General features: G+C 45.0%; 1 protein-coding gene across 1 annotated transcript in view; it reads left to right on the forward strand.

Annotated features, from left to right (window-relative positions):
• Positions 1–22,189: 22,189 nt before the first annotated feature.
• LOC141085568 (immunoglobulin superfamily member 1-like) overlaps positions 22,190–24,397 on the forward strand; it is a 77,232-nt gene continuing 75,024 nt past the window's right edge. The window contains exon 1 of the mRNA XM_073571028.1: positions 22,190–22,245. Coding sequence (XP_073427129.1) covers positions 22,244–22,245 — 2 coding nt within the window. The 5' untranslated portion in view covers positions 22,190–22,243. The remainder of the gene's footprint in view (positions 22,246–24,397) is intronic.

A 24,397-nucleotide genomic window follows, 5' to 3' on the forward strand; every position in this document is an offset into this window, starting at 1 on the left:
ATATGCTAAAAGTATCGGAACGCAGTATCGATATTCCAATACCGCGAATATCGGCCGATACCCGATATTTGCGGTATCGGAATGCTCAACACTAGTTTCTAGGCATTATATTAATGCAGATTGTAAGGTTGCTGAATTTTTCTAGATTCATGTATCTTCCTGGCCATGTAACACCTTTGGAGTTCATGGGCTTGGGATCCTCAATCTGGACAAACTATCCAAAGGTATCCTTCAATGTCAACTAACGCTATCCCCCGAGAATCTGGGAACATTTCTGTATTTGTTGTATTTTCATATGCTAGAACAGGGGTCTCAAACTTGGCAGAGTAAATGGGCCGCACATAAAAAAAATTTAAGCTGGTGGGCCGCATTCCTTTCAAACTTAATACAGTACAAAATTATTGTTAAACAATTGTTGATTTGAACTACTATAACAATTCTATATTACTGTACTATAATACAGCTAGGTTTAAACTTAACGGAAATTTGCAGGCTTACTCCACATGCTTATTTCAACAATCCATTCTGCCCCCTCCTGTGTCTTACTGTCACATTCTGCCCCCTCCTGTGTCTTACTGTCACATTCTGCCCCATGTCCATTCTGCAACCTCCTGTCTTACGGTCACATTCTGCCCCCTCCTGTGTCTTACTGTCACATTCTGCCCCATGTCCATTCGGCCCCGTGTCTCACATTCTGCCCCATGTCTCTCACATTCTGCCCCCATATCTTGCATTCTGCCCCCATGTCTCTCATTCTGCCCCCATGTCTCGCATTCTGCCCCCATCTTGTCTCGCAGTCTGCCCCCATCATGTCTCGCATTCTGCCCCCATCATGTCTCGCAGTCTGCCCCCATCATGTCTCGCAGTCTGCCCCCATCATGTCTCGCAGTCTGCCCCCATCATGTCTCGCAGTCTGCCCCCATCATGTCTCGCAGTCTGCCCCCATCATGTCTCGCAGTCTGCCCCCATCATGTCTCGCAGTCTGCCCCCATCATGTCTCGCAGTCTGCCCCCATCATGTCTCGCAGTCTGCCCCCATCATGTCTCGCAGTCTGCCCCCATCATGTCTCGCAGTCTGCCCCCATCATGTCTCGCAGTCTGCCCCCATCATGTCTCGCAGTCTACCCCATCATGTCTCACAGTCTTCCCAGGCCTCAGCGATGCTACCGGCAAGTACCGTTCCCAGGGATGCCTTCGACAATTACCTGTGATGACTTAGCGGTCTCGCGTGATGCTACATCATCTGGGGTCATTGTCGCAAGGCATCGCTGGGAACGGGACTTGCCGGGAGCATCGCGAGGATCGGGAAGGCTCCGGCGGCCGCCGGAAGGCGAGAATGTCATGATTTTTTTTTTTATTATTTTTAACATTATATCTATTTACTATTGATGCCGCATAGGCAGCATCAGTAGTAAAAAGTTGGTCACACTTGTCAAACACTATGTTTGACAAGTGTGTACAACCTGTCAATCAGTTTGCCAAGCGATGCTACAGATCGCTTGGAAAACGGTAGCATTCTGCAAGCTAAGCTAATTCCGCATGTGTGCACATAGCCTAAATAACTTTCATAATATTTGGACATAGTACTTGAAATAAACCTATATCAGAAAAAAAATGTACGAATGCATTATGAATAACCCTGCCACGCCATTGTTGATTGTTTTAATGCACTTGATTACTTTCTCTGTTAATCACTCTAACTGGGTCAAAATCATCGGGGAAAACATCTTGCTTGATTACTTCACCCTTAGGGGTACTTCACACTAAGCGAGATCGCTAGCGAGATCACTGATGAATCACCGATTTTGTGACGCATCAGCGATCTCGCCAGCGATCTCGCTGTGTGTGGCACGCATCAGTGACCCACCCCCCTGCTGGGTATCGCTGATCATGCAGGAATGTCCTGGGCCATTGCTTGATCGTTGGTCTCCCGCTGGCCAGCATCGCTGCGTGTGGCAGCGGGAGACCAACGATCAGCGATCTCCCAGCGCTGTAAGCAGACGCTAGGAGCTGGTATCCAAGGTAAACAGCGGGTAACTAAGCGCCGCGCTTAGTTACCTGCTGTGTACCTTGGATACCAGCGTGCTTGTGCTGGAAGCTGGTATCCAAGGTAAACAGTGGGTAACTAAGCACCGCGCGCGCTTAGTTACCCACTGTTTACCCTGGATACCAGCTCCCAGCACGAGCACGCTGGTATCCAAGGTACACAGCGGGTAACTAAGCACGTGCGGCGCTTAGTTACCCGCTGTTTACCTTGGATACCAGCATTCTCGCTTGTCCTGATCGCTGGTGAGATCTGCCTGTTTGACGGCTCACCAGCGATAATGTAACGACGCACCAGCGATCCTGACCAGGTCGTATCGTTTTCGGGATCGCTAGTGCGTCATTTAGTGTAACGAGACCCTTAGTCACTCCCCACTGACTCAAGGGCACACAGATTAAGTATACTGTTCTTCAGTTTAATGCACTGCTTTTGTCCAGAAGACAACCAACGAAACAAACAAGAGTTGGTCAATATAAACAGTCAAAATTCGTGCCTCAGCATTCTCAAGTCACATGAACAAAAGAGAGGGTCCTTGAAGCGACAGATTGTATTGAATGGTATGCTTTTTTTTTTCCTCCTCCCCTCCAGTCACTGTTCCTAGCTTGGAGGAGCCATTTGCAATTTATTAGCCAATTGCAATTTATGTATTTATTTATTTTTTAAGCATGCAAAATATGATTGCCATGACCCCAGGGACTTTACCCTAACTGGGTCTTATAGGCCATAAATGCTTCTGGAGGCCAGAGGGCCATACCGTAATGGTCACTCTGGATAAATAGGCCACAGAAGCCCTGTTTTTTAACATATTTACATTACAAAATGAACATATCAGTATAACATTGACAAAAAGGAACGGGGTCTATGGAAGCCGTGCACCAGGTTTTTTGCTTCAACAGCCGCACCTTAGGCCCTCAACCGCACCACACCAGATTGAGGACCCTACTGAATGGCGCTACCAATTAAATTGTCCTGCTGAGACCTCAGCCCAGTAGAGACCCCTTTTATTTAAATTATACTTTGATGACCAAATGAAGCAAAAAGAGGGGAGAGGTAGGTAACCGCCCCACCAAATAGGCCCCCTACTCCCCCCTTCTGCTACCAGCACCTGGCTCTCCACAGATCCATTCCCCACCCAAGATGGTTGCCCCTTCACAGAACAACATTAAACAACATTAGCAGTCCTGTTTATTAACATATTTACATTACAAAATGAACATATCAATATAACATTGACAAATAAGGAAGCGGGTCTATGGAAGCCGTGCACCAGCTTTTTTTGTGCCAACAGCCGCTCCTTAGGCCCTCAACCGCACCACACTGGTTCGAGGACCCACCTGTTTATGACCACAACCGTAACACACCAGATCGAGGACCCTACTGAATGGCGCTACCAACTAAATAGTCCCGCTGAGACCTCAGCCCAGTAGGGACCCCTTTTATTTAAGTTATACTCTGACCACTAAATGAAGCAAAAAGAGGGGATGGGTAGGTAACTGCCCCACCAAATGGGCCCCCTACTCCTCCCTTCTGCTACCATCACCTGGCTCTCCACAGACCCGAACCCCACCCAAGATGATTGCCCCTCCACAGAACAATATTAAACAACATTAACTTGACTCTGAAAAAGGAGGCGGAGAATTGAAGGTTCAACCATTTTGAAACTGCAACAAAGAGCTCCACCATGCCACCCCTAGCCGCACCACAAAAGGCCCAGGGGGACCCAGCAGACTGTTGCACATACCAACAATTGTCACGTTGAGACCTCTCTCAGTACTGACAGGTTTTCAATTTTAAGAACTAACAGCTCCACCATGCCACCCCCAGTTGCCAAAAACAAATAACTGCTTTTGATTCAGTTCCTGAAATGTATATAAGTGAGAATGAAACACCATGTATGCACATATAAGTTATAGTTTACAACCAAGGTATACAACAGGTTGATACTGGAAAATCTTCTATCATAGGTCAGACATAATCACTGATGGGCAATATTATGTTATATGCTGCAGCAATAAATGAGGAGAAGCCACCTGCTCCTCTACTAAATCACCAACTGCACAAAAATAATAAGAAATATAATATGTAAGTGTAGTATAAGCTGCCTGCAGCCATATGTGTATGTGTAGCAGACTGCAAGTCCTGTATCCCAATCAGTCATGCAACGTACATACAGTACAATAGACGAAAGACACGGCTGAAAACTGGGACTATGATATGTCCTCCAGAGCAAGGTGCAGCATCACACTAGGAGTGCCCACTCAATGCTCTGCCATGTGCCGAGTTATTATTTCCCACTCAATGCCCCGTCATGTGCTGAGATATTAGTGCCCACTCTCCGCCCCGCTATGTGCTGCGTTATTAGTGCCCTACTCACTACCCTGCCCTGTGATGAGTTACTCCCCAAATATTTATTTTATATATGATAAAACATATATATTAAAGGGAATCTGTCACCTATTTTGTGGTTTATAAAATGTGGCCACCACCATCAGGGGCTTATCTACAGCATTACAGAATTCTGTAGATAAGCCCCCGATGTAACCTGAAAGAGAAGAAAAGCAAGTTATATTATACTCACCCAGGGGCGGTCTGTGTCCGGTTCGGGTCTGCAGGGTGTCACGGTCCGGTCCGGCCCTTCCATCTTCTAGCGATGATGTCCTCTCCTTTGCCTCCCGTCGTGGCTCCGGCGCAGGCGCTCTGCTCTGTTGAGGGCAGAGCAGAGTACTGCAGTGTGCAGGCACTGGACCTCTTCCGGCACCTGCGCACTGCAGTACTCTGCTCTGCCCTCAACAGGGCAGAGCAGTGCGCCTGCGCCATGACGGGAAGCAAAGAAGAGGACATCATCGCTAGAAAATAGGAGACGCCAGACTACACCGCGACACCCTCCGGACCGACCTGGACTCGGACTGCCCCTGGGTGAGTATAATATAACTCCTTTTTCTTCTCTTTCAGATTACATTGAGGGCTTATCTACAGCATTCTGTAATGCTGTAGATAAGCCCCTGATGGCGGTGGCCACATCTTATATACCAAAAAATAGGTGACAGATTCCCTTTAAAGCTCCAGGTAATCCACTCAGGCATGTGCTATCCACCAACTTAGGTAATGTAAAATAAAAACTTGGTGGGTATACACTGATCCTGTTTAATATGAGCGGGACAATATACAGAAACAGGAGGCATATATCAGGCAGGACAGCGTGCCACATAAGAGGGCTAAAAGCTGCCATAACTACAGAAAGAACTAAGCTGGAAGTCAGGTCTAGATTATATGTACAGCAAGGAAAACCTGTATACACAGTATCTTTATACAGCATGATCCATATATAGCAGAGAGAGAAGTAAAAACATGTACCTCAGGTATGTATCCATGATAAGTATACAGCACATTTGTACGGAGCCTTTACTCAGATACCACATACAGTATATAGTGAAAGCAACCTGGTTGCACTGAATCTGTACAGACAAGATGATCAGCGTATGGCAAAGATGAGGTCACATACAGGTCACAAGACTCCATAAATGGGAAGGGGAAAGAAAAAAAATCAGCACAGCAAGGCCAGTATCCTCATCAAACACACACCATCCGCCAACTCTCCTCTCTCACCCTTATCTCAAGCACATGTGCCCACAGAACTAATGGCAGACAATGTATGTGTCCATGCTCTGTACTCTCATACATATACCATGCTCCAACTGCTCTCCTCTCACCAAGGTCCAGTAAACCCAGCTCCACCATGTTAATGGCAGACCCTGTAAACCTGTAGCAGCCACCCGAGTGAACATGGTGGCCACATGAATCTCTGAGGTAATATTAATCCCATATATGATGTAGGAGCTAATACTACACCAATACATGATGTCTGAGATGAATGTGCTCCTAAAATCATCTGTAATGTGAAGTGATGACCCCAGTATTACTCTCCCTAACACTGCAGACATGAGGGAACTCTGAGGTAATATTGATCCCATATGTAGGAGGGTGGACTGATATATGGACCTGTCTGATGAAGGAAAATGTAAAATATGCAGTGTACAATGCTAGAGTTGAGCGACTTTTGGCTTTTTAGGGTCGAGTTTCGTTTTGTGAAACCCGACTTTTCCAAGTCGGGTCGAGCAAGATCGGCCGATTATGGGGAAAAGTCGGGGTCGTCCCGAAACACGAAACCCAATGTAAGTCAATGGGGAATAAAAGTCGGCAGTGAGAGGAGGACAGGAAACACACCTACAGTGCCCATTTGAATGCCAAAAGCATCAATTCTTCTTACTTAAGCTTGTCAACCTTAATTAACTTCATAACACAAGTTACGCACTGAAAAATGGGGGTTATTTAGCTAAAGTTGTGGGGGGGTAGGGCTGGCTCCAGGTTTTCATGTGCCCTGGGCGAAAGAGCGCCCCTTTAACACATACCACAACTCATCATGCTCCGATATGGCAGAGAAATAGCGGTATAGTACAATGAAAAATACTTCACTTTTTACATCTCATGACGAGGCCCATCTATTTCTCCATACAGAATCATTGGTCCCATATAATGTTTGAAACAGTATATGATGAGCTTCACATAATGCTACAGTATATGTTGGGCCCCATGGATGAAGCTCCACTGTCTTATGGGCCCAAATAATGCTCCAAACATAATGGGCCCCATTTCTAATGCTCTAGTGTATAATGGGCCCTGTAAATGCTGCTCCAGTGTCTGATGTCCACCTTTGGAATGTTCCAGTGTATGGTGGGCCCCATCTATCATTCTCCAGAGTATAGTGCTCCCCAAAAATTGCTGTCCCAACATTGAAAACAATCAAATAAGTCTTCTCGCTAGGGAATCCCTGTACTAGTCTGGACTCCTCATCATCCCCATCTTCCATCTCACTGCACAGTATTTCAACCTTGCAAGTGCTGTGATCCTGAGCAAGCAGGGGGGGCCCACTCATTGGCGACGGCCCTGGCACAGGGCCCCTGATAGTACGGTGGTGTGTCTGATGGCGGGTGGGCCGAACCTGCACTTTCATCTGCAGCTTCCTCTTTGTCACCGTGTAAGATGGAACTGTATATGGGAAGGGTAACCTGAGTTTCATCAGGGTCAGATTCAGGCCGTGTAGCGTGCGAGGGGAATGTAGTGGTCTGGGTCAATGTACCAGCAGATTCATCGAGCAGTGGCTGGGCATCAGTGCACTTGTGTCGCCCCCAGGAGTACGGTCGCCACAGTGGCATTACCTTCCTCCTAGGGAGTGTGATGTCATGCTTGGGAGCAACGAAGGATCTCTCTAGCAGGTTAACTGATTGGGCGGCGTTATTCCCACGAGTCATGACCCTCCAAACAGCGTTCATGAAGGCAAAGTGTTTGTTTTACGTGGGCAGTATGGTTGCAAAGCGGAACCTTAAAGGAATGTCCAGAAGGGCACCACCAGGAGTGGAGCCTACGGTTAAATTCGACTCCACCTGGGAAACCTCAACCATGCCAGCTACAGAAAAGATGCACACATTGCAAGCTTAATTCCGTTAACGAACGAGACTCCGTCATGCCCCGCGGTCCGAGTCTGGCTTACTAGAGGGACACGTGAGGCTCTGGCACATGAGATTGGCCAATAACTGGTGTGTCATGCCCTTACATGTCTGTGGCTGCATGTGCGCTACACTGAAAAGGCCAGCGTTTGTCGCTTACAGGTGCCGTTCTCACGCCCAGTATGGATTACACGTGATTGCACAAAGGTGAGAAAGGGTACCGTATCCCCGGATAACATGTATGGATAGCGTACACATTCAAAATATATGTCTATACATCAGGAGGCAGGCTCAGACGGTGTTAGGCCCAGTATGGATTGCACGTGATTGCACAAAGGTGAGAAAGGGTACCGTATCCCCGGATAACATGTATGGATAGCGTACACATTCAAAATATATGTCTATACATCAGGAGGCAGGCTCAGACGGTGTCAGGCACAGTATGGATTTGACGGCCCAGACTACACAGCGGAGGAGCAGGGAGAGGTAAAGATTACAAATGCTGGGGCCCTGCCCAAGCAAGGGGGGCCCACTCGTGGGCGTCGGTACTGGCACTGGGCCCCTCATAGTATGGCGGTGTGTCTGACGGCGGGTGTGCACCACCACCGTCAGAGACACTTGATTGCACTATGAGGGACCCTTTTTTCTGTCAGGATTGATCCAGCTGCACTGAAGACTCTTTCCGATAGCACACTTGCAGCTGGGCAAGCGAGCTCCTGTAAGGCATATTGTGCCAATTCAGGCCAGGTGTCCAGTTTAGCGGCCCAATAGTCAAAGGGGAATGACCTGTGTGGGAGAACATCGATATGGGAGGAAAAGTAGTTTGTAACCATAGTTGACAACTGCTGTCTCCTGTCACGTTCCATCGATGCAGTTACCAGTTGTGTGAGCGGTACTTGAAAAATCAGTCCACAACATTGTCATGAAACCCCTGTCTCCAACGCCACTTCTGCTGTGTGCACCATGAACACCTCTGCCAAGCTGCCCCCGGCCCGTACGGCTCGTGTGAGAACCATCACCGCTGCTGTGTGCTGGGAATGCCTCAAGCAACCGATTTACCAGAGTTGCTTGTTTATTAGCCAATATTAGGTCAAGGTTCTCCTGTGGCATGTTTTGTAATTTGCCTTTATAGCGTGGATCCAGGATGCTGGCCAACCAGTAGTCGTCATCGTTCATCATTTTGGCAATGCGGGGGTCCCTTTTTAGGATCTGCAAGGCATAATCTGACATGTGGGCCAATGTTCCCGGTGTCAATGATGCACTGCGAGTGCTGGTTGGAGGAGCACTTTCTGGCAAATCCACATCCCTCCAGTCACGCACAAACCCTGTACCAGACCTTGCCACGCCAACATTTTCACTTGCCCCATGAGATGCATCCTCCTCCCCTAAGTAATCATCCCCATCATCATCCTCCTCCTCCTCCTCTTCTTCCTCCACCTTGTCCAGGAGAGGTCCCTGAGCAGACAATGGCTGAATGTCATCAAGGATTCCCTCCTCGTCAACATTGGCTGCAGACGCCTGCTCCTTAAGGTGCGTCAAAGTTTGCATGAGCAGACGCATAAGTGGGATGCTCATGCTTAGGATGGCGTCATCTGCGCTTACCAGCTGTGTGCATTCCTCAAAACACTGAAGGACTTTACAGAGGTCTTTCAGCTTCGACCACTGCACACCTGTCAACTCATGTCTGCTCTCAAAGTGCCTGGCCGTGTATCCTCCCACAAATGCATTATGGCCTGCCTCTGCTCGCACAGCCGCTCCACCATGTGCAGGGTGGAGTTCCACCTTGTTGCAATGTCGATAATGAGGCGGTGGTTGGGAAGGTGGAGCAATCGCTGCAGCTTCTGCATACGAACGGAGTGTACAGGCGACCGGCGGATGTGCGCGCACAGTGTTCGCACCTTATGGAGCAGGGCTGTTAACTCCGGATAATTTTTGAGGAAGCACTGCACCACCAGGTTCAAGGTGTGAGCCAAGCAAGGTATGTGGCTGAGTTTTGAAAGGGCTATGGCTGCCACAAAATTACGGCCGTTATCACTAACTACCTTGACTGCCTCAAGATGTACACTGCCCAGCCATGACTCAGTTTGTCGCTTCAAGTACTCGGCCAGCACCTCGGCGGTGTGTCTGTCGCCCAAACACATCATCTGCAACACAGCCTGCTGACGCTTTCCACTAGCTGCTCGATAGGGGGACACCTCGTGTGCAACAGTGGCAGCTGCAGATGGAGTGCTCGTATGACTGCGCTCTGTGGACGAGCTTTCGCTTCTGGAGGAGGAGGATCGAACGCCTACAGCCAACTGTTTCCTATACCGTGGGCTAGGCAGCACTGTCCCACCACCGCTGTCCCCTGTGGACCCTGCATCCACCACATTAACCCAGTGCGCAGTGATGGACACGTAACGGCCCTGGCCATGCCGACTGGACCATGCATCAGTTGTGAGGTGCACCTTTCCACTCACTGACTGCTTGAGTGCATGGACAATGCTGTCTTTTACATGATGGTGGAGGGCTGGGATGGCTTTGCGAGAGAAGTGGCGACTGGGTAGGTCATAGCATGGTACTGCATAGGCCATGAGTTCGCGGAAAGCTGCGCTTTCCACCAACCGATAGGGCATCATCTCAAACGAGATTAGTTTGGCAATGTGGGCGTTCAAACCCAGTGTACGCGGATGAGAGACTGAGTACTTTCTTGACCTACTCATAGTGTCTGGGAGGGTGAGCTGGACTTGAGAGCTGCATATGGTGGAAGTAGCGGTGGACAGGGCGGACTGAGAGAGGGTTGATGATGGTGATGGAGTTGGTGTTTGCTGCTGTGCTAACCGGTGGGCTTACAGTGGGGGAAACAATGTAGCGTTGCTGACTACCTTCTTTGTGATCAGTTGCACATGTGGCACTTGAGGTTTGGTGTTGTGTCCACGCTTGCAAGTGCATGCTGGTTAAATGTCTAAGCATGCAACTGGTATTCAAATTTTTCAGATTTTTCCCTCGGCTAAAGGTCTTTGCGCACTTCTTACAGATAACCTTGGCCTGATCATGAGGATTTTGTTCAAAAAAGTGCCACACTGCACTCTTCCTACTTTGGCAGACATTTTGCGGCCTAGCACGCTGTGATCTTTTGACCCTCTGGACAAGCTGTCCAGCAACTCTTTTGATTTTTGGAACCTGTCTTTGGAGTGCTCCGGGCCTGCCAGATAACAGCTGTTGCGATGTCGATGTCTGCTGTGGATGCTCCTCATCTGAGCTATTGGAAGCAGCACCCTCTTCCCCCAATGGATGCCAATCTGGGTCAACAACTAGGTCATCCATCACCTCCTCTTCAATGTCATGTGCACCTTACTCTGTGTCACCGTGTATGGTGGTATAGTGTGCGGGAAGGGGCACCTGAGTCTCATCAGGGTCAGAATCTGGCTCTGTACACTGCGAGGACAATGTAGTGCTCTGAGTGAATGTACCAGCAGAATCATCTATCAGCGGCTGTGCATCAGTGCACTCCATGTCAGATTCATCTTGGCCTGGGTAATTCACCATTTCACTTGATAATCCAGGCATGGTATGTGAAAACAGGTCCATGGAGTAATCAGTAGTATGGCCTGCGTCATCCTTCAATCTTGGTTGGGGTGAAGGACACAAGGAAAGGTGTGGTTCATGAACATGAGCCTCCAATGACGACTCAGTGCTTTTACTTTTTACAACTTCAGAAGAGGAGGCGATAGAGCTGGAGGCTGAGTCAGCAATGTAAGACAAAACTTTTTCCTGATGCTCTGGCTTTAAAAGCGGTTTGCCAACTCCTAGAAAACTAAGCCTTCGAAGCCTTATGGAGCCAGACGATGACTCAGGCTCAACACCTCCTGCATTCGGTCCTATTTTGCTCTTGCCACTACCATCAGATCCACCACCAACACCATCATTACCAGCTGCCAACCCCCGCCCAATTCCACGGCCTCTTCCACCAGCCTTCCTCATTTTTTGTAGAAATGTAGACAAAATCCAACAAACTATATAGTAATGTAAAACAAGGTACAAGGTGTCTATAGGACAGGGGAGATTTTGAATTTCTGCACACACTTGTGGACACTGGACACTTATGGATTGTGTGAGACCCACTGAATATCACAGCGCTATGTCACAGGCTCGATGGCACAGGTGTGAAAAAAGTGACTACAGGATCACAGAGATTTTGAATTTCTGCACACACTTGTGGACACTGGACACTTATGGATTGTGTGAGGCCCACTGAATATCAGAGCGCTATGTCACAGGCTCGATGGCACAGGTGTGAAAAAAGTGACTACAGGATCACAGAGATTTTGAATTTCTGCACACACTTGTGGACACTGGACACTTATGGATTGTGTGAGGCCCACTGAATATCACAGCGCTATGTCACAGGCTCGATGGCACAGGTGTGAAAAAAGTGACTACAGGATAAGGGAGATTTTGAATTTCTGCACACACTGGTGGACACTGGACACTTTTGGATTGTGTGAGGCCCACTGTATATCAGAGCGCTATGTCACAGGCTCGATGGCACAGGTGTGAAAAAAGTGACTTCAGGATCACAGAGATTTTGAATTTTTGCACACACTTGTGGACACTGGACACTTTTGGATTGTGTGAGGCCCACTGAATATCACAGCGCTATGTCACAGGCTCGATGGCACAGGTGTGAAAAAAGTGACTACAGGATAAGGGAGATTTTGAATTTCTGCACACACTAGTGGACACTGGACACTTTTGGATTGTGTGAGGCCCACTGAATATCAGAGCGCTATGTCACAGGCAGAAATTGGCTAGTGTATCACAAACTACAAGGTGTATGTAGAATTGGGCAGAATAGGAATCTCCCTAGAGTGTAGGTCTGTAAGAACGGAACAAGTCCTCCACTTATCCTTCCACAGTGACACACAGATAGCTTCACTGTGGCCGTGATAACAGCCGTTACACGGTACTGAGAGGAGCTTGCACGTACACGGCTGTCCGGTGTACGTAAAATTGTCAAGCTCCGTGTTTTTTAAGTATACGGACTGACACACGCTGTCTCTCTATAGTTTTGAATGTGATCAAACAGCAAATATATTTAACTGTTTGAAAGCTAGACAAAACTATTAGGTGCAGGTCTGTAAGAAGTGGGCTGTGGAGTCGGAGTCGGAGTCGTGGAGTCGGAGTTAGTTTTGGTTGGAGTCGGAGTCGGAGTCGGTAGAAATGTACCGACTCCAGCTTTAAAAAAAATTTATTAATATTTCATAATTGAACTTTCATATGAATTTTGTAAATGTTACTCAAATATATATGTTCTATCAAACTATGAACAACAGTGATAAGCAGTTCTGCTGGAGATAGAGACATTTCTTACTTCTTGTGTGTCACTGTTCTCCACTGCCCTTATCTAATCTTATACTTGGTTAACCTCATGCTGCCCCAACCCCCCTACTTACAATGTATGAAACTGAAAGTGAAAATGTGTTGCAAATTCTTAGTAGTAAAGCTCCTCCTCTAGACTAGATCATACTAGGTGTGCGTCTTCCAAGCATCTCACAGCTGCCTGCTACTCAGAAGAGGAAGACTGTAAGAAGTATTATCCTTTCAACAAACTTTGCATCAGTTAACTGTGAGTACATGAGGAATAATAACAGTATTACTGACCACTATATCAGTTGTACGACCTGGCAATAATTTTGTACAATTGTTTTTAGGAAAAACAATTGTCATTTGGATTGTGAATGCAGAATTAAAAACCTGAGAATGTCAAAGAAGCATCACATTAAATCAGCTGTATTTGAACATTTCACCATCACTCAAGATAGAAAACATTATGTCTGTCAGTGTATGACAAATGATCCAGACGAAAACAAATGCTGTGAAGCCAAGATGAGTGCATATTCAGGCAAAGATAAAAATGCTCCTACCAGAGCTTCTAATCTAAAGAGACATTTACAGCGCTTTCATCCAGAAGTACTGAAAGCAGTGGATGAGAAAGACTGCATCCAAACCAATGAACCAGTGCCCAGCTCTTCCAGCCAAACAAAGGAGCAGAGAACATTGCAGCCATTAGTTGCAAGATATTTTGTCAGTGACAAAGTTACTGTGACAATGACAGTAGATACATTTAAAAAACAGATCATAGAGCTTGTTGTAAAGGATAGTGTGCCTATTTCATTATTTTCACGACCAGCTTTTATGTGTCTGAATGGGGAAATGGCCCGCAAGCTTGGTGTTTCTCTGGAGAGAGAGAGTATTAGAAAATTAGTAATCGAAGAAGCTTTTAAACAAAAGGAAGAACTTAAAAAAACTCTCAAGGGACGCTTTCTGTTTCTTAAAATGGATGCCTGCACACGTCACAGAGTGAACTATTTTGCCATCAATGTCCGATTTGTTTGTGACAAAAATGAAATAGTTACCAAGACATTGGCAGTAAAAGACACCAAAGCTCATCACACCAGTGAGTTTCTCCAGGTCTTGGTGGAAAAGGTTCTGCAAGACTATGAACTTAAAAAAGAGCAAGTTCTTTCTGTCGTAACTGACAATGCTTCAAATATGATAAGTACTATTAAGCTAATGAATGAGAGTAATGATGGTGACCAGCAGCTAGAAGAACATTCTGGGTCCACAGACACAGAAATGTTTGAAATAGAGGAACACAGTATTGTAACTGAGGAGCAAACTGAAGTTGCTTCAGATGAACAGCAACATGATAGTTTAGATGATCTTGTTGAAACTGTGTCAATATGTTCTTTCATTCATCACATGCGCTGTGTTGTGCATACGCTACAGCTGGCTATAAGAGACAGTCTGCAAGAAGGACATGCTGCTGCACTGATTGGCAAGGTGAGAAAATTGGCTACTGTTGCCAGAACCCCTAAAGTTGACTCAATTTTGAAGAGACGTGCTGGAAAAGGGGCAATTATTGATCAAGCCACACGATGGGGCAGTACTTACTTAATGATTCAGCGCTTGGTTGAACTGAAAACCTTTCTTGTAGACATGGCTAACCCTCAACTGATGCTAAATGAAAGTCAGTGGAATCAGGTGACTGAGCTGGAAAAATTGCTAGAGCACCCATTTACAGTGACTAAAAAATTACAAGCAGAGGACTTAACTCCAGGTATTTTCTTAAAGGAGTGGAAGAACCTGATGTTTCGCCTGTCCCAAAGAGGAGGGTTAATTGCAAGTGGCATTGCTACATCAATGAAACGGAGAGAGGAGCTACTATTACAAAATAACATTCTTTTGGCAGCTGTTTATGTAGACCCAATGCATCGGATTCTTCTAGATGATCAACAGCTAAGTAAAGGAAAAGAAGCTCTGTTTGAAATAGCAGTAAGGATGAAAGGGTTGCAGAACAGTCAGGAGGAACAAGAAGAATTTGGTCGTCCTGCCACATCTTCACCCTCATCATCAACTGATGAAGAATTTAATTTCGAAAAATATTTGGATCACAAGGACCATGCAAAGCGTTCCCGCATAGAAGAAGAGTCATCCCCATCAAGGAACACAGCCAGTACATTTCAGCAGAATTTTTCATGTGCACTAAAAGAAATTGAGAAATTTGACCGTTCATCAAAAATAACAGTGCAACAAGTGATTCCTCTGTATCCTGACATTGTCAGAGATGTTGCCCGAGTGGTTACTGCTTTGCCACCAACACAAGTTAGTGTAGAGAGGTTGTTCTCTGCTCTCAAAATAATTAGATCAGATTTGAGGGCATCCATGAAGGAGGATCTGACAGAGGCAATACTTTTTCTGAGGACAAATTTATAGATTTCTTCTTATTAACTGCATAAAAGTGTTTATTGCATATTTACTTACAGTTTAGAAAAGTTTATAAAAGTTATTTGCTATATTCTAATTATATTCTAATAAATGTAGTTTTTGCTCTAAGTGGTCTGATTACTTATATGATGGTGAGAAACTGAATAAGCACGATGTTTAATATTTTACAACAGTAAATTTGTTGTTATGAATTGGCCATTTATGAAGGAGTCGGAGTCGGAGCCGGAGTCGGAGTCGGAGCCTGATAAAATCCAGGAGTCGGAGTCGGAGTCGCAACTGTGGCTTACCGACTCCACAGCACTAAGAACGGAACATGTCCTCGACTTATTCTCACAGAGTGACACACAGATAGCTTCACTGTGGCCGTAATAACAGCCGTTACACGGTACTGAGAGGAGCGTGCACATACACGGCTGTCCGGTGTACGTAAAATTGTCAAGCTCCGTGTTTTTTAAGTATACGGACTGACACGCTGTCTCTCTATAGTTTTGAATGTGATCAAACAGCAAATATATTTAACTGTTTGAAAGCTAGACAAAACTAGTAGGTGCAGGTCTGTAAGAACGGAACATGTCCTCGACTTATTCTCACAGAGTGACACACAGATAGCTTCACTGTGGCTGTGATAACAGCCGTTACACGGTACTGTGTGAGGAGCGTACACCGCTGTATGGTGTGAAAAAAATGCACGCTCAGTACCTCAGCAGGACAGAAAAAAAAATTGGGATTGCTTTTAAAAAAGCAGTTTGCAGAGCAGTGGGTAAACAGCAATGCAGCTGTCAGGAAGCCTTAGAAGGCAGCCTAACAACCAACACCGCTGATCCACCACAATATAGCCTCCCCTTGCACTGCACACACAGTGACTGGTGTGTTGTACAGGCAAAATCGCTAGCAGCAGAAGCAGTTTTTTTTTCTTCTTCCCTGCCTAACGCTCTCCCTACAGAATCAGCAGCAGCAACCTCTCCCTATGCTAAGATCGGCAGAAGTAAGATGGCGGTCGGCGTGCACGCCCTTTTATAACCCCTGTGACGCCCACCAAAGCAAGCCAATCACTTGCATGCCGTTCTGAAAGATGGTGGTGACCCCTGCCTATGTCATCACGTTGCCCACAGTGTCCGTGGATCCTGATTGGCTGAAAAAGAGCGCAAAACAAACTTTTGAAACGCGACTTTGGCGCGTAAGTCGCCGACCTCGTGGCCGACCTCATCCTAGGGTCGGGTTTCGTTTCATGAAACCCGACTTTGCCAAAAGTCAGCGACTTTTGAAATTTTTCGACCCGTTTCGCTCAACTCTATACAATGCTTTATTGTAATTTGTATGAAGATGTGGGGAAAACAGCAGGAATTAGTTAGAGACGGTGTGGTACTGAGTTTTGGCCACTAGATGTAGATATAGGATAGTGAGTGAAGCACATAACAGCAACTGAAACTAGGAAACACAGAGTCATGGTGGGTGGAGTTACAGGACTGAGAAGGAGAATTCCCATTAAAGGAGATAAAAGGAAACAGAGTCCCAGGGTTAGAGAGATCTCAGGAGGTGACAGAGAAGAGCTCAGGAGAAGACAGAAGAAAGCAGAGCTCAGGAAAAGACAGAGGAGAGAGACGGATAGTCGGGGAGTGGCCCTGACAGGACAGCTGCAGAACACAGGACAAAGGATGCCTAGGGTTCCGGACGGCTGGACACTGAGAGGGTAGTAAGTGTTGCAGAGGACGGACTCGATCGGGGGAAGCGCTGTGGCCATGGGCCTAACGGCAGCCACAGTGAAAGAACCCAGAGGGCTGTTGGAAACAGGAGAAGGAGGAGGTGATAGGTCACATTGCTGTGGATGTCAAAGAAGACACCCAATAAAGTAGACCTGATTGAACGTTTACCTGCGTCTGTCTCCTGTCTGTCTCGCAGTCGAAAGTGACCACCCCCCAGTTGGCACACGTACTACACATACATAATGTAGGAGCTGAAACTACACGATGTCTGAGGTGAATGTGCTCCTATCATCTGTTATGTGAAGTGATGACCCCAGTATTACTCTCCTTGGCAAGTGCAGCCGTGCGAAAACATGGTGGCTACTTTAATTTCTGAGGTAATATTAATCCCATACATGATGTAGGAGCCAGCTATAATATGAAGTGATAAACCCCCAGTATTATCCCCTTAATGACCGGAGCTTTTTTCGGTTTTGCATTTTCGCTTTTCACTCACATTCTTCCCAGAGCCATAACTTTTTTATTTTTCCGTCCATATGGCCATGTGAGGGCTTATTTTTTGCGGGACCAGTTTTTGAACTACATCATTGTATTTAGTATGTCGTGTACTTGAAAACAGGAAAAAAAAATTCCAAGTGCGGTGAAATTGCAAAAAAAAGTCCAATCCATTATGATTCTCCAGATCATTATGAGTTCATAGACACCAAAGTTCTTTTTATCTAAGTGGTGAAAAAAAATTCCAAACTTTGCTTAAAAAAAGGAAAAAAATTGCGCCATTTTCCGATACCTGTAGCGTCTCCATTTTTAGTGATCTGGAGTTGGTTGAGGGCTTACTTTTTGTGCGCCACTGACGTTTTTAAGGATACCATTTATGTGCAGATACGATCTTTTGATCGCCCGTTATTGCATTTTAATGCAATGTCGCGGCGACCAAAAAAACATAATTCTGGCATTTCAATTTTTATTCCTGCTTCGCCGTTTAGCAATCGGGTTAATCCTTTTTTTATTGATAGAACGCGGCAATACCTAATATGTGTATGTGTGATTTTTTTTTTTATTGTTTTATTTTGAATGGGGCGAAAGGGGGGTGATTTAAACTTTTATATTTTTTTTAATTTTTTCATATTTTTTAAAACTTTTTTTTTTTTTTTAATTTTGGCATGCTTCAATAGCCTCCATGGGAGGCTAGAAGCATCCACAACTTGATCGGTTCTGCTACATATAGGCGATGAGCAGATCGCCTATATGTAGCAGAATTACAGCATTCCTATGAGCACCGACCACCGGGTGGCGCTCATAGCAATGCCACATCAACAACCATAGTAGTCTCTAGGAGACCTCAGGTTGTTATGGCAAGGTATTGCTGACCCCCGATCATGTGACGGGGGTCAGCGATGCGCGTATTTCCAACTGTTCGCCAGAAGCTCTAATTAAATGCCCACTGTCAGCATTTGAAACTTAATAATAGAGTTAAAAAAAAGAAGCGGTCTCTTTTTTGCAGTACAAGATTCATAAAAATGACATCTTTATACTAAATATTGACAAATGCAGGTGACAAAAAATAATTTATAAATCATAGATTATACATCTGATTATAAGCCCTGATGGTCAGGGCTGTACAAAATAATTAAAGAGACTGCCCACTACTTTTACATTGATGTCCTATCTTTCGTATAGGTCATCAATGTCTGATTGGCCAGGGTCCAGTACTGGGCACCCCCGACAATCAATTATCATCGGCGGTGGCAGCCGCCGACCGGAGGTACTTCTTGCGGAGCTCAACTTGTAGCGGCTGCTGCAGAGTACCACACATCTACCTCCCATTCAAATCAACAGTAGTTTTTCTCCACATATTGGTAATCTCAATGTGAAGCGAAAAAAGAATAAATATGCAGCACTCACCAATATAGCTGAAAAACTGTGCGTCTTTATTTCACATGAATTCCATCAAAAGATATGTGGACATGCAGGACGTTAGAGGAATGCTAGGGGAGGGAGGTGCCAGACAACTGCCGTTTTGCGATTACTCGCTTCTACGGGTCCAGGTGAGTAGAAGCGAGTAATCGCGAAATGGCCATTGTCCAGCACCTCCCTCCCCTTGCATTCCTCTAACGTCCTGCATGTCCACATATCTATTGATGGAATTCATGTGAAATAAAGACGCACAGTTTTTCAGCTATATTGGTGAGTGCTGCATATTTATTCTTTTTTCGCTTCACATTGAAATATTCATGTTTTTTCATGCAAGCACCTCCGTTTTTTGACTGAAATATATACTGCAATACTTCAGATAAATAGCTCCGTCTGTTAATGTGGTGATTTGTGTGCCCTAGTTTGCCGTTCACCTGTTTGTTCTTTGCTGGGAACATATTGGTAATCTGCCTACTCAAGAGAAATTGCACAACAAATTGTATGGTGCAATTTTTCCTGTTAGCCTTGTGAAAATGCAAAATTTGGTGCTAAAAAACATTTTGGTGTGAAAAATGTGATTTTTTTTACTTTCACGTCACAAAGTCATAAACTTCTGTGAAGCACCCAGGGGTTCATGGTGCTCACCACACATCTAGATAAGTTCCCTGAGGGGTCTAGTTTCTAAAATAGTGTCACATGTGAGGGTTTCCACTGTTTAGGCACATCAGGGATCCCCAAATGCGACAGAGCATCCACTAATAATTAAAGCAAATTTTACATTCAAAAAGTCTAATAACGGTCCTTCCCTTCCAAGCTCTGCTGTGCACCAAAACAGTTGTTTTCCCCCACGTATGGGGTACCATACTCAGGAGAAATTGCAGAACAAAATTTGGAGTCCATTTTCTCCTGTTAGGGATTGTTTCAGGAAATACTGCGGGATTGACGCTGCATACATCCGCAGCGTCAAACCTGCAGCGCCCATATGTTACAGCATAGTGGAGGGGATTTCATGAAATCCCATCTCCACTATGCGTTCAAAGACATGCTGCGTGTCTTTCCAGAATGCAGCATGTCTATTTACGATGCGGGAACGCTCCGTCCCCGCAGCGTAAATTTCCCATAGACAATCATTAGATGCGGTAAAAGTGCATCAAATGATTAGTCACATGTGTAATAACTGCGTAAATGCAGCTTACTACGTATATGTACTAATTTAGATAAGGTCTTACCTCTTCCCACCGCCGAAAGTCCCCATCCACTGCATTTCTCGCGATAACAGCTTACCGCGAGAACTGCCGTGTTACCACGAGAACTGCCAGGCACTTGACCGGGGGTTATCTCCGGTCACACTAGGCTAGTTCTCACGGTCAGCTGACCGTGAGAACTGCAGTGTAGGTGACCGCCGGAGATCTCCGGTGGTCATCTACAAGCTCTGCTATGTCTGGATGTCATGCATCCAGATGTAGCAGAGCTGGACTCGTTGTGGAACACTCGTTATTAAGGGCTACATCGGAACAGGAAGTATTTGTGTTTGTTTTATTTTTTTTCAGATCTATGGCTTCGGGGAATTAGGCATATAATAAAATAGCAAAACTGTGTGGTGTTTTATTTCATTATTTTATTTCTGGCTGTGTCTTTTTTGAACCCTTTACATACTATAGGATTAGTAATGGATAGGCGTCTTATTGATGCCTCTCCATTACTAACTGGGCTTGATGTCACCTTACAATGAAAGGTGACATTAACCCCTTATTACCCCATATGTCACCACTACAAGGCAGTTGGAAGAGAGAGGCTAAGTGCCGGAATTTGTGCATCTTACAGATGTGCCATTTCTAGGGCGACTGTGTGCTGGTGTTTGTAGCCGGGGGGGGGTCGATATCCATGGCCCCTTCCTAGGCTATGAATATCAGCCCGAGGTGCGAGACTCGGACGAGTTTCCCCCAAGTGTAACCCCAGTCTAAGGCAGGTCATGAATGGGATAAGAGCACATCAAAATTCAAAGTTTGAAATTTGCAAAATTTTCCACATTTTCGCCAAATTTTCAATATTTTCACAAATAAATGCAAGTCATATCAGTCAATTTTTTTCACTATCATGAAGTACAATATGTCTTGAGAAAACTCTCAGAATTGATATGATCCATTGAAACCTTCCATAGTTATTACCACATAAAGTGATACTGGTCAGAATTGTAAAATTTGACTGGTTAGGAAGGTGAAAACAGGCTTCAGGGTGAAGGGGTTAAAAAGAAGCTATAATCAGAAAATGATTGATTTATATAAGGTTTTGATGTTTCATGTTTTTTTTTTTTTTTAAGACTCAGAACCTTTATTAAAAAAAAATAGTAATCCTGGGATTTTCATATGGGCCACTGGAGCGTTTTTAGATGCAGCAGGCTTTTTATATTCTGGGAAGGATTAAAAAAGCAGGGAAAACCTCTATGCACATCTAGTAACAGAGAAAACACTAATCACATTTAGTGATGTCACAGCTGACCCTGCTCCTCCTTTCCCCTTAACCTTTGCATACGTTCATTAGATGCTTGAAAACAAAATATCGGGTCTGACAATTGTGGCTATGTACATGGGTTGTTAACTAAAATAACGGGATTTAAGGCCTAAAAATGCCCTAGTGGTATAAAAATTTAATTCCGACTGTGATATGTAAAAACAAATTTGAAAAATATTGGAAAAATACATCTAACACAATAACATGATTTAAACAATAGCTTATTTTCTGACGTTAGCTTCCTTTTAAAGTGAATCTGACAAATGATACATGCTGCCCAATCAAGAGGCACTGTATCAGGTACTGGCTGTATGATCTCAGCCAGGTATGTTTGAATCTGAAACGCTGCGGCATTTCATAGAAAATCATAGTTTAATACTATAATAGCCATTGCGGACTGAGATGCACGGGACACTAGTCAGGTAGGCGGATCCAAGGAGGCGTCTCCTCTCCCACGCCCCTCGATTGACAGTTCTATGCCTAAGTTAATGTATGCTGCAATGTTTCAGTCAAACATACATACAGCCAGTGTCTGATACATGCTGCCCGTGGATTGGCAGCATAGAACAGCTGTCAGGTTCTCTTTATATCACACAACACAAATACCATTACATTATCGCTCACATTAGCACATAAGTTCTATGGTTGCATCATGATAGTTGAGTACAGATTCAGTTTCCTTTTTAGTGTGTTAGTTCCTCTAAAACAAATTCGGCTACGGACTTATTCTAATATCAAACTTATTAAGAGTCGAGCAAGAAACTGGATGATGAATTCGGTGGTCTTCATTTTCACAACTACATGTAAGTAATGGAAGTTTTGCAATGTGACAACTGGCAAAATGCATCAACTAAGTTGTAAATCTAGGTGTCGATTTGCTTTTAATTTACCAGTTTGATAACAAGATTTTTAGAAATCAAGTCTTTATAACATGCATAAAACTTAACCCTTAGGGTTTGTCCTTTTCGGGTTTTGATGTGGTTGATTGCACTTTATCTAATATTTTTCTAGATACCAATGATAACACTCACTGGGTGAATTTTAGGAAGCATCATTCAGCAGACTTCTGTTACATCTTGAAACAAAACATTAAAACCTTGACGATTAGCCCCTTTACCCCCCCGAAGGTGGTTTGCATATTAATGACCTGGCCAATTTTTACAATTCTGACCACTTGTCCCTTTATGAGGTAATAACTCTGGAATGCTTCAACAGAGCTTGGTGCTAGTGGTAAAATTTCTTCAACATAACTTGCATTTATTTGTGTAAAAATGGAAATTTGGCAAAAATTTGGAAAATTTTGCAATTTTCAAAATTTTAATTTTTATGCCCTTAAAACAGAGAAATATGCCACACAAAATAGTTAATGAATAACATTTCCCACATGTCTACTTTACATCAGCACAATTTTGGAAACTTTTTTTTTGTTAGCAAGTTATAAGGGTTAAAAATTGACCAGCAATTTCTCATTTTTACAACAAAATTTACAAAACCATTTTTTTGGGACCACCTCACATTTGAAGTCACTTTAAGGGGTCTATATGGCAGAAGAAAAACAAAAGTGACACCATTCTAAAAATTGCACCCCTCAAACAGATCAAAACCATGTTCAAGAAGTTTATTAATCCTTCAGGTGCTTCACAGGAATTAATGGAATGTGAAAAGTTAAAAAATTAAAATTTAACTTTTTTTCACTAAAATGTAAGTTTAGACTAACTTTTTTTTAATTTCACAAGGGTAACAATTAACCGCAAATATAATGCAATTTCTCCTGAACATGCCAATACCCAATATATGGGGAAAAACCACTGTTTAGGCGCATGGCAGAGCTCAGAAGAGAAGGCGCGCCGTTTGACTTTTTTAATGCAAAATTGGCTGGAATTGAGATTGGACGCCATGTCGTGTTTGGAGAGTCCCTCATGTACCTTAACAGTGAAAGCCCCCCACAAGTGACCCCATTTTGGAAATTAGACCCCAAGGAACTTATCTAGATGTGTGGTGAGCATTTTGAGCCCCTAAAAAATCCACAAAAATGATCTTTTAGTCCCCAATTTTTTATTTTCCCAAGGGTAGCAGGAGAAATTGGACCCAAAAAGTTGTTTTGCAATTTGTCCTGCGTACGCTGATACCCCATAAGTGGGAGGAGCCACTGTTTGGGTGAATGGCAGAGCTTGGAAGGGAAGCAGTGCCATTTGACGTTTTCAAACCAAAATTGGTTGGAATTGAGATTGGACGCCATGTCGCGTTTGGAGAGCATCTGATGTGCCTAAACAGTGGAGACTCCCCACAAGTGACCCCATTTTGGAAAGTAGACCCCCCCAGGGAACTTATCTAGATATGTGGTGGGCACTTTGAACCCCCAAGTGCTTCACTAAAGTTTATAACGCACGTGTCACGTCGCCATCAGACACTGGGACTGCTTTTCCTGCCTCGGCCACTGGGAGGCGCCGGACTGTCACGTCGCCGTCAGATACAGGGACTGCTGTTCCTGCCTCGGCCACTGGGAGGTGCCGGACTGTCACGTCGCTGTCAGATACAGGGACGGCTGTTCTGGTCTCAAACACTGGGAGATGCCGGGCGATCACGTCACCGTCAGACTCAGGGACGGCTGTTCCTGCCTCGGCCACTAGGAGGCGCCATGGTTTCCCTGTGGGTGGTGGTGACAGAGAAGGGGCTCCTGCGCAGGCATCTGGCGGGCGCAGGCTCCGCTCCTCTGTCAGTCATGAAAGGGTTGGTGCATCACCATCTGGCCTGGTCCTGGGGGCGGTCCAAATGACATCATCAGACTGTGAACCTGTGAGGGATAGCCTGATCCTTCAAATACCTTGGGCCTGTCTTGCAGGCCGCCAGATATAGTCTTGGTTTCCCCAGTGTGCTAGTTTGTTATTTGCTATCTTTGATTCTGACCTTTGCCTGGATTTCTGACTCTGCTCCTGCCTGATGATTTTGTACCTC

The sequence above is a fragment of the Dendrobates tinctorius genome, unplaced genomic scaffold, assembly GCF_039654945.1.
Source record: "Dendrobates tinctorius isolate UK_male_01 unplaced genomic scaffold, ASM3965494v1 ptg000028l, whole genome shotgun sequence".
NCBI classification, from domain to species: domain Eukaryota; kingdom Metazoa; phylum Chordata; class Amphibia; order Anura; family Dendrobatidae; genus Dendrobates; species Dendrobates tinctorius.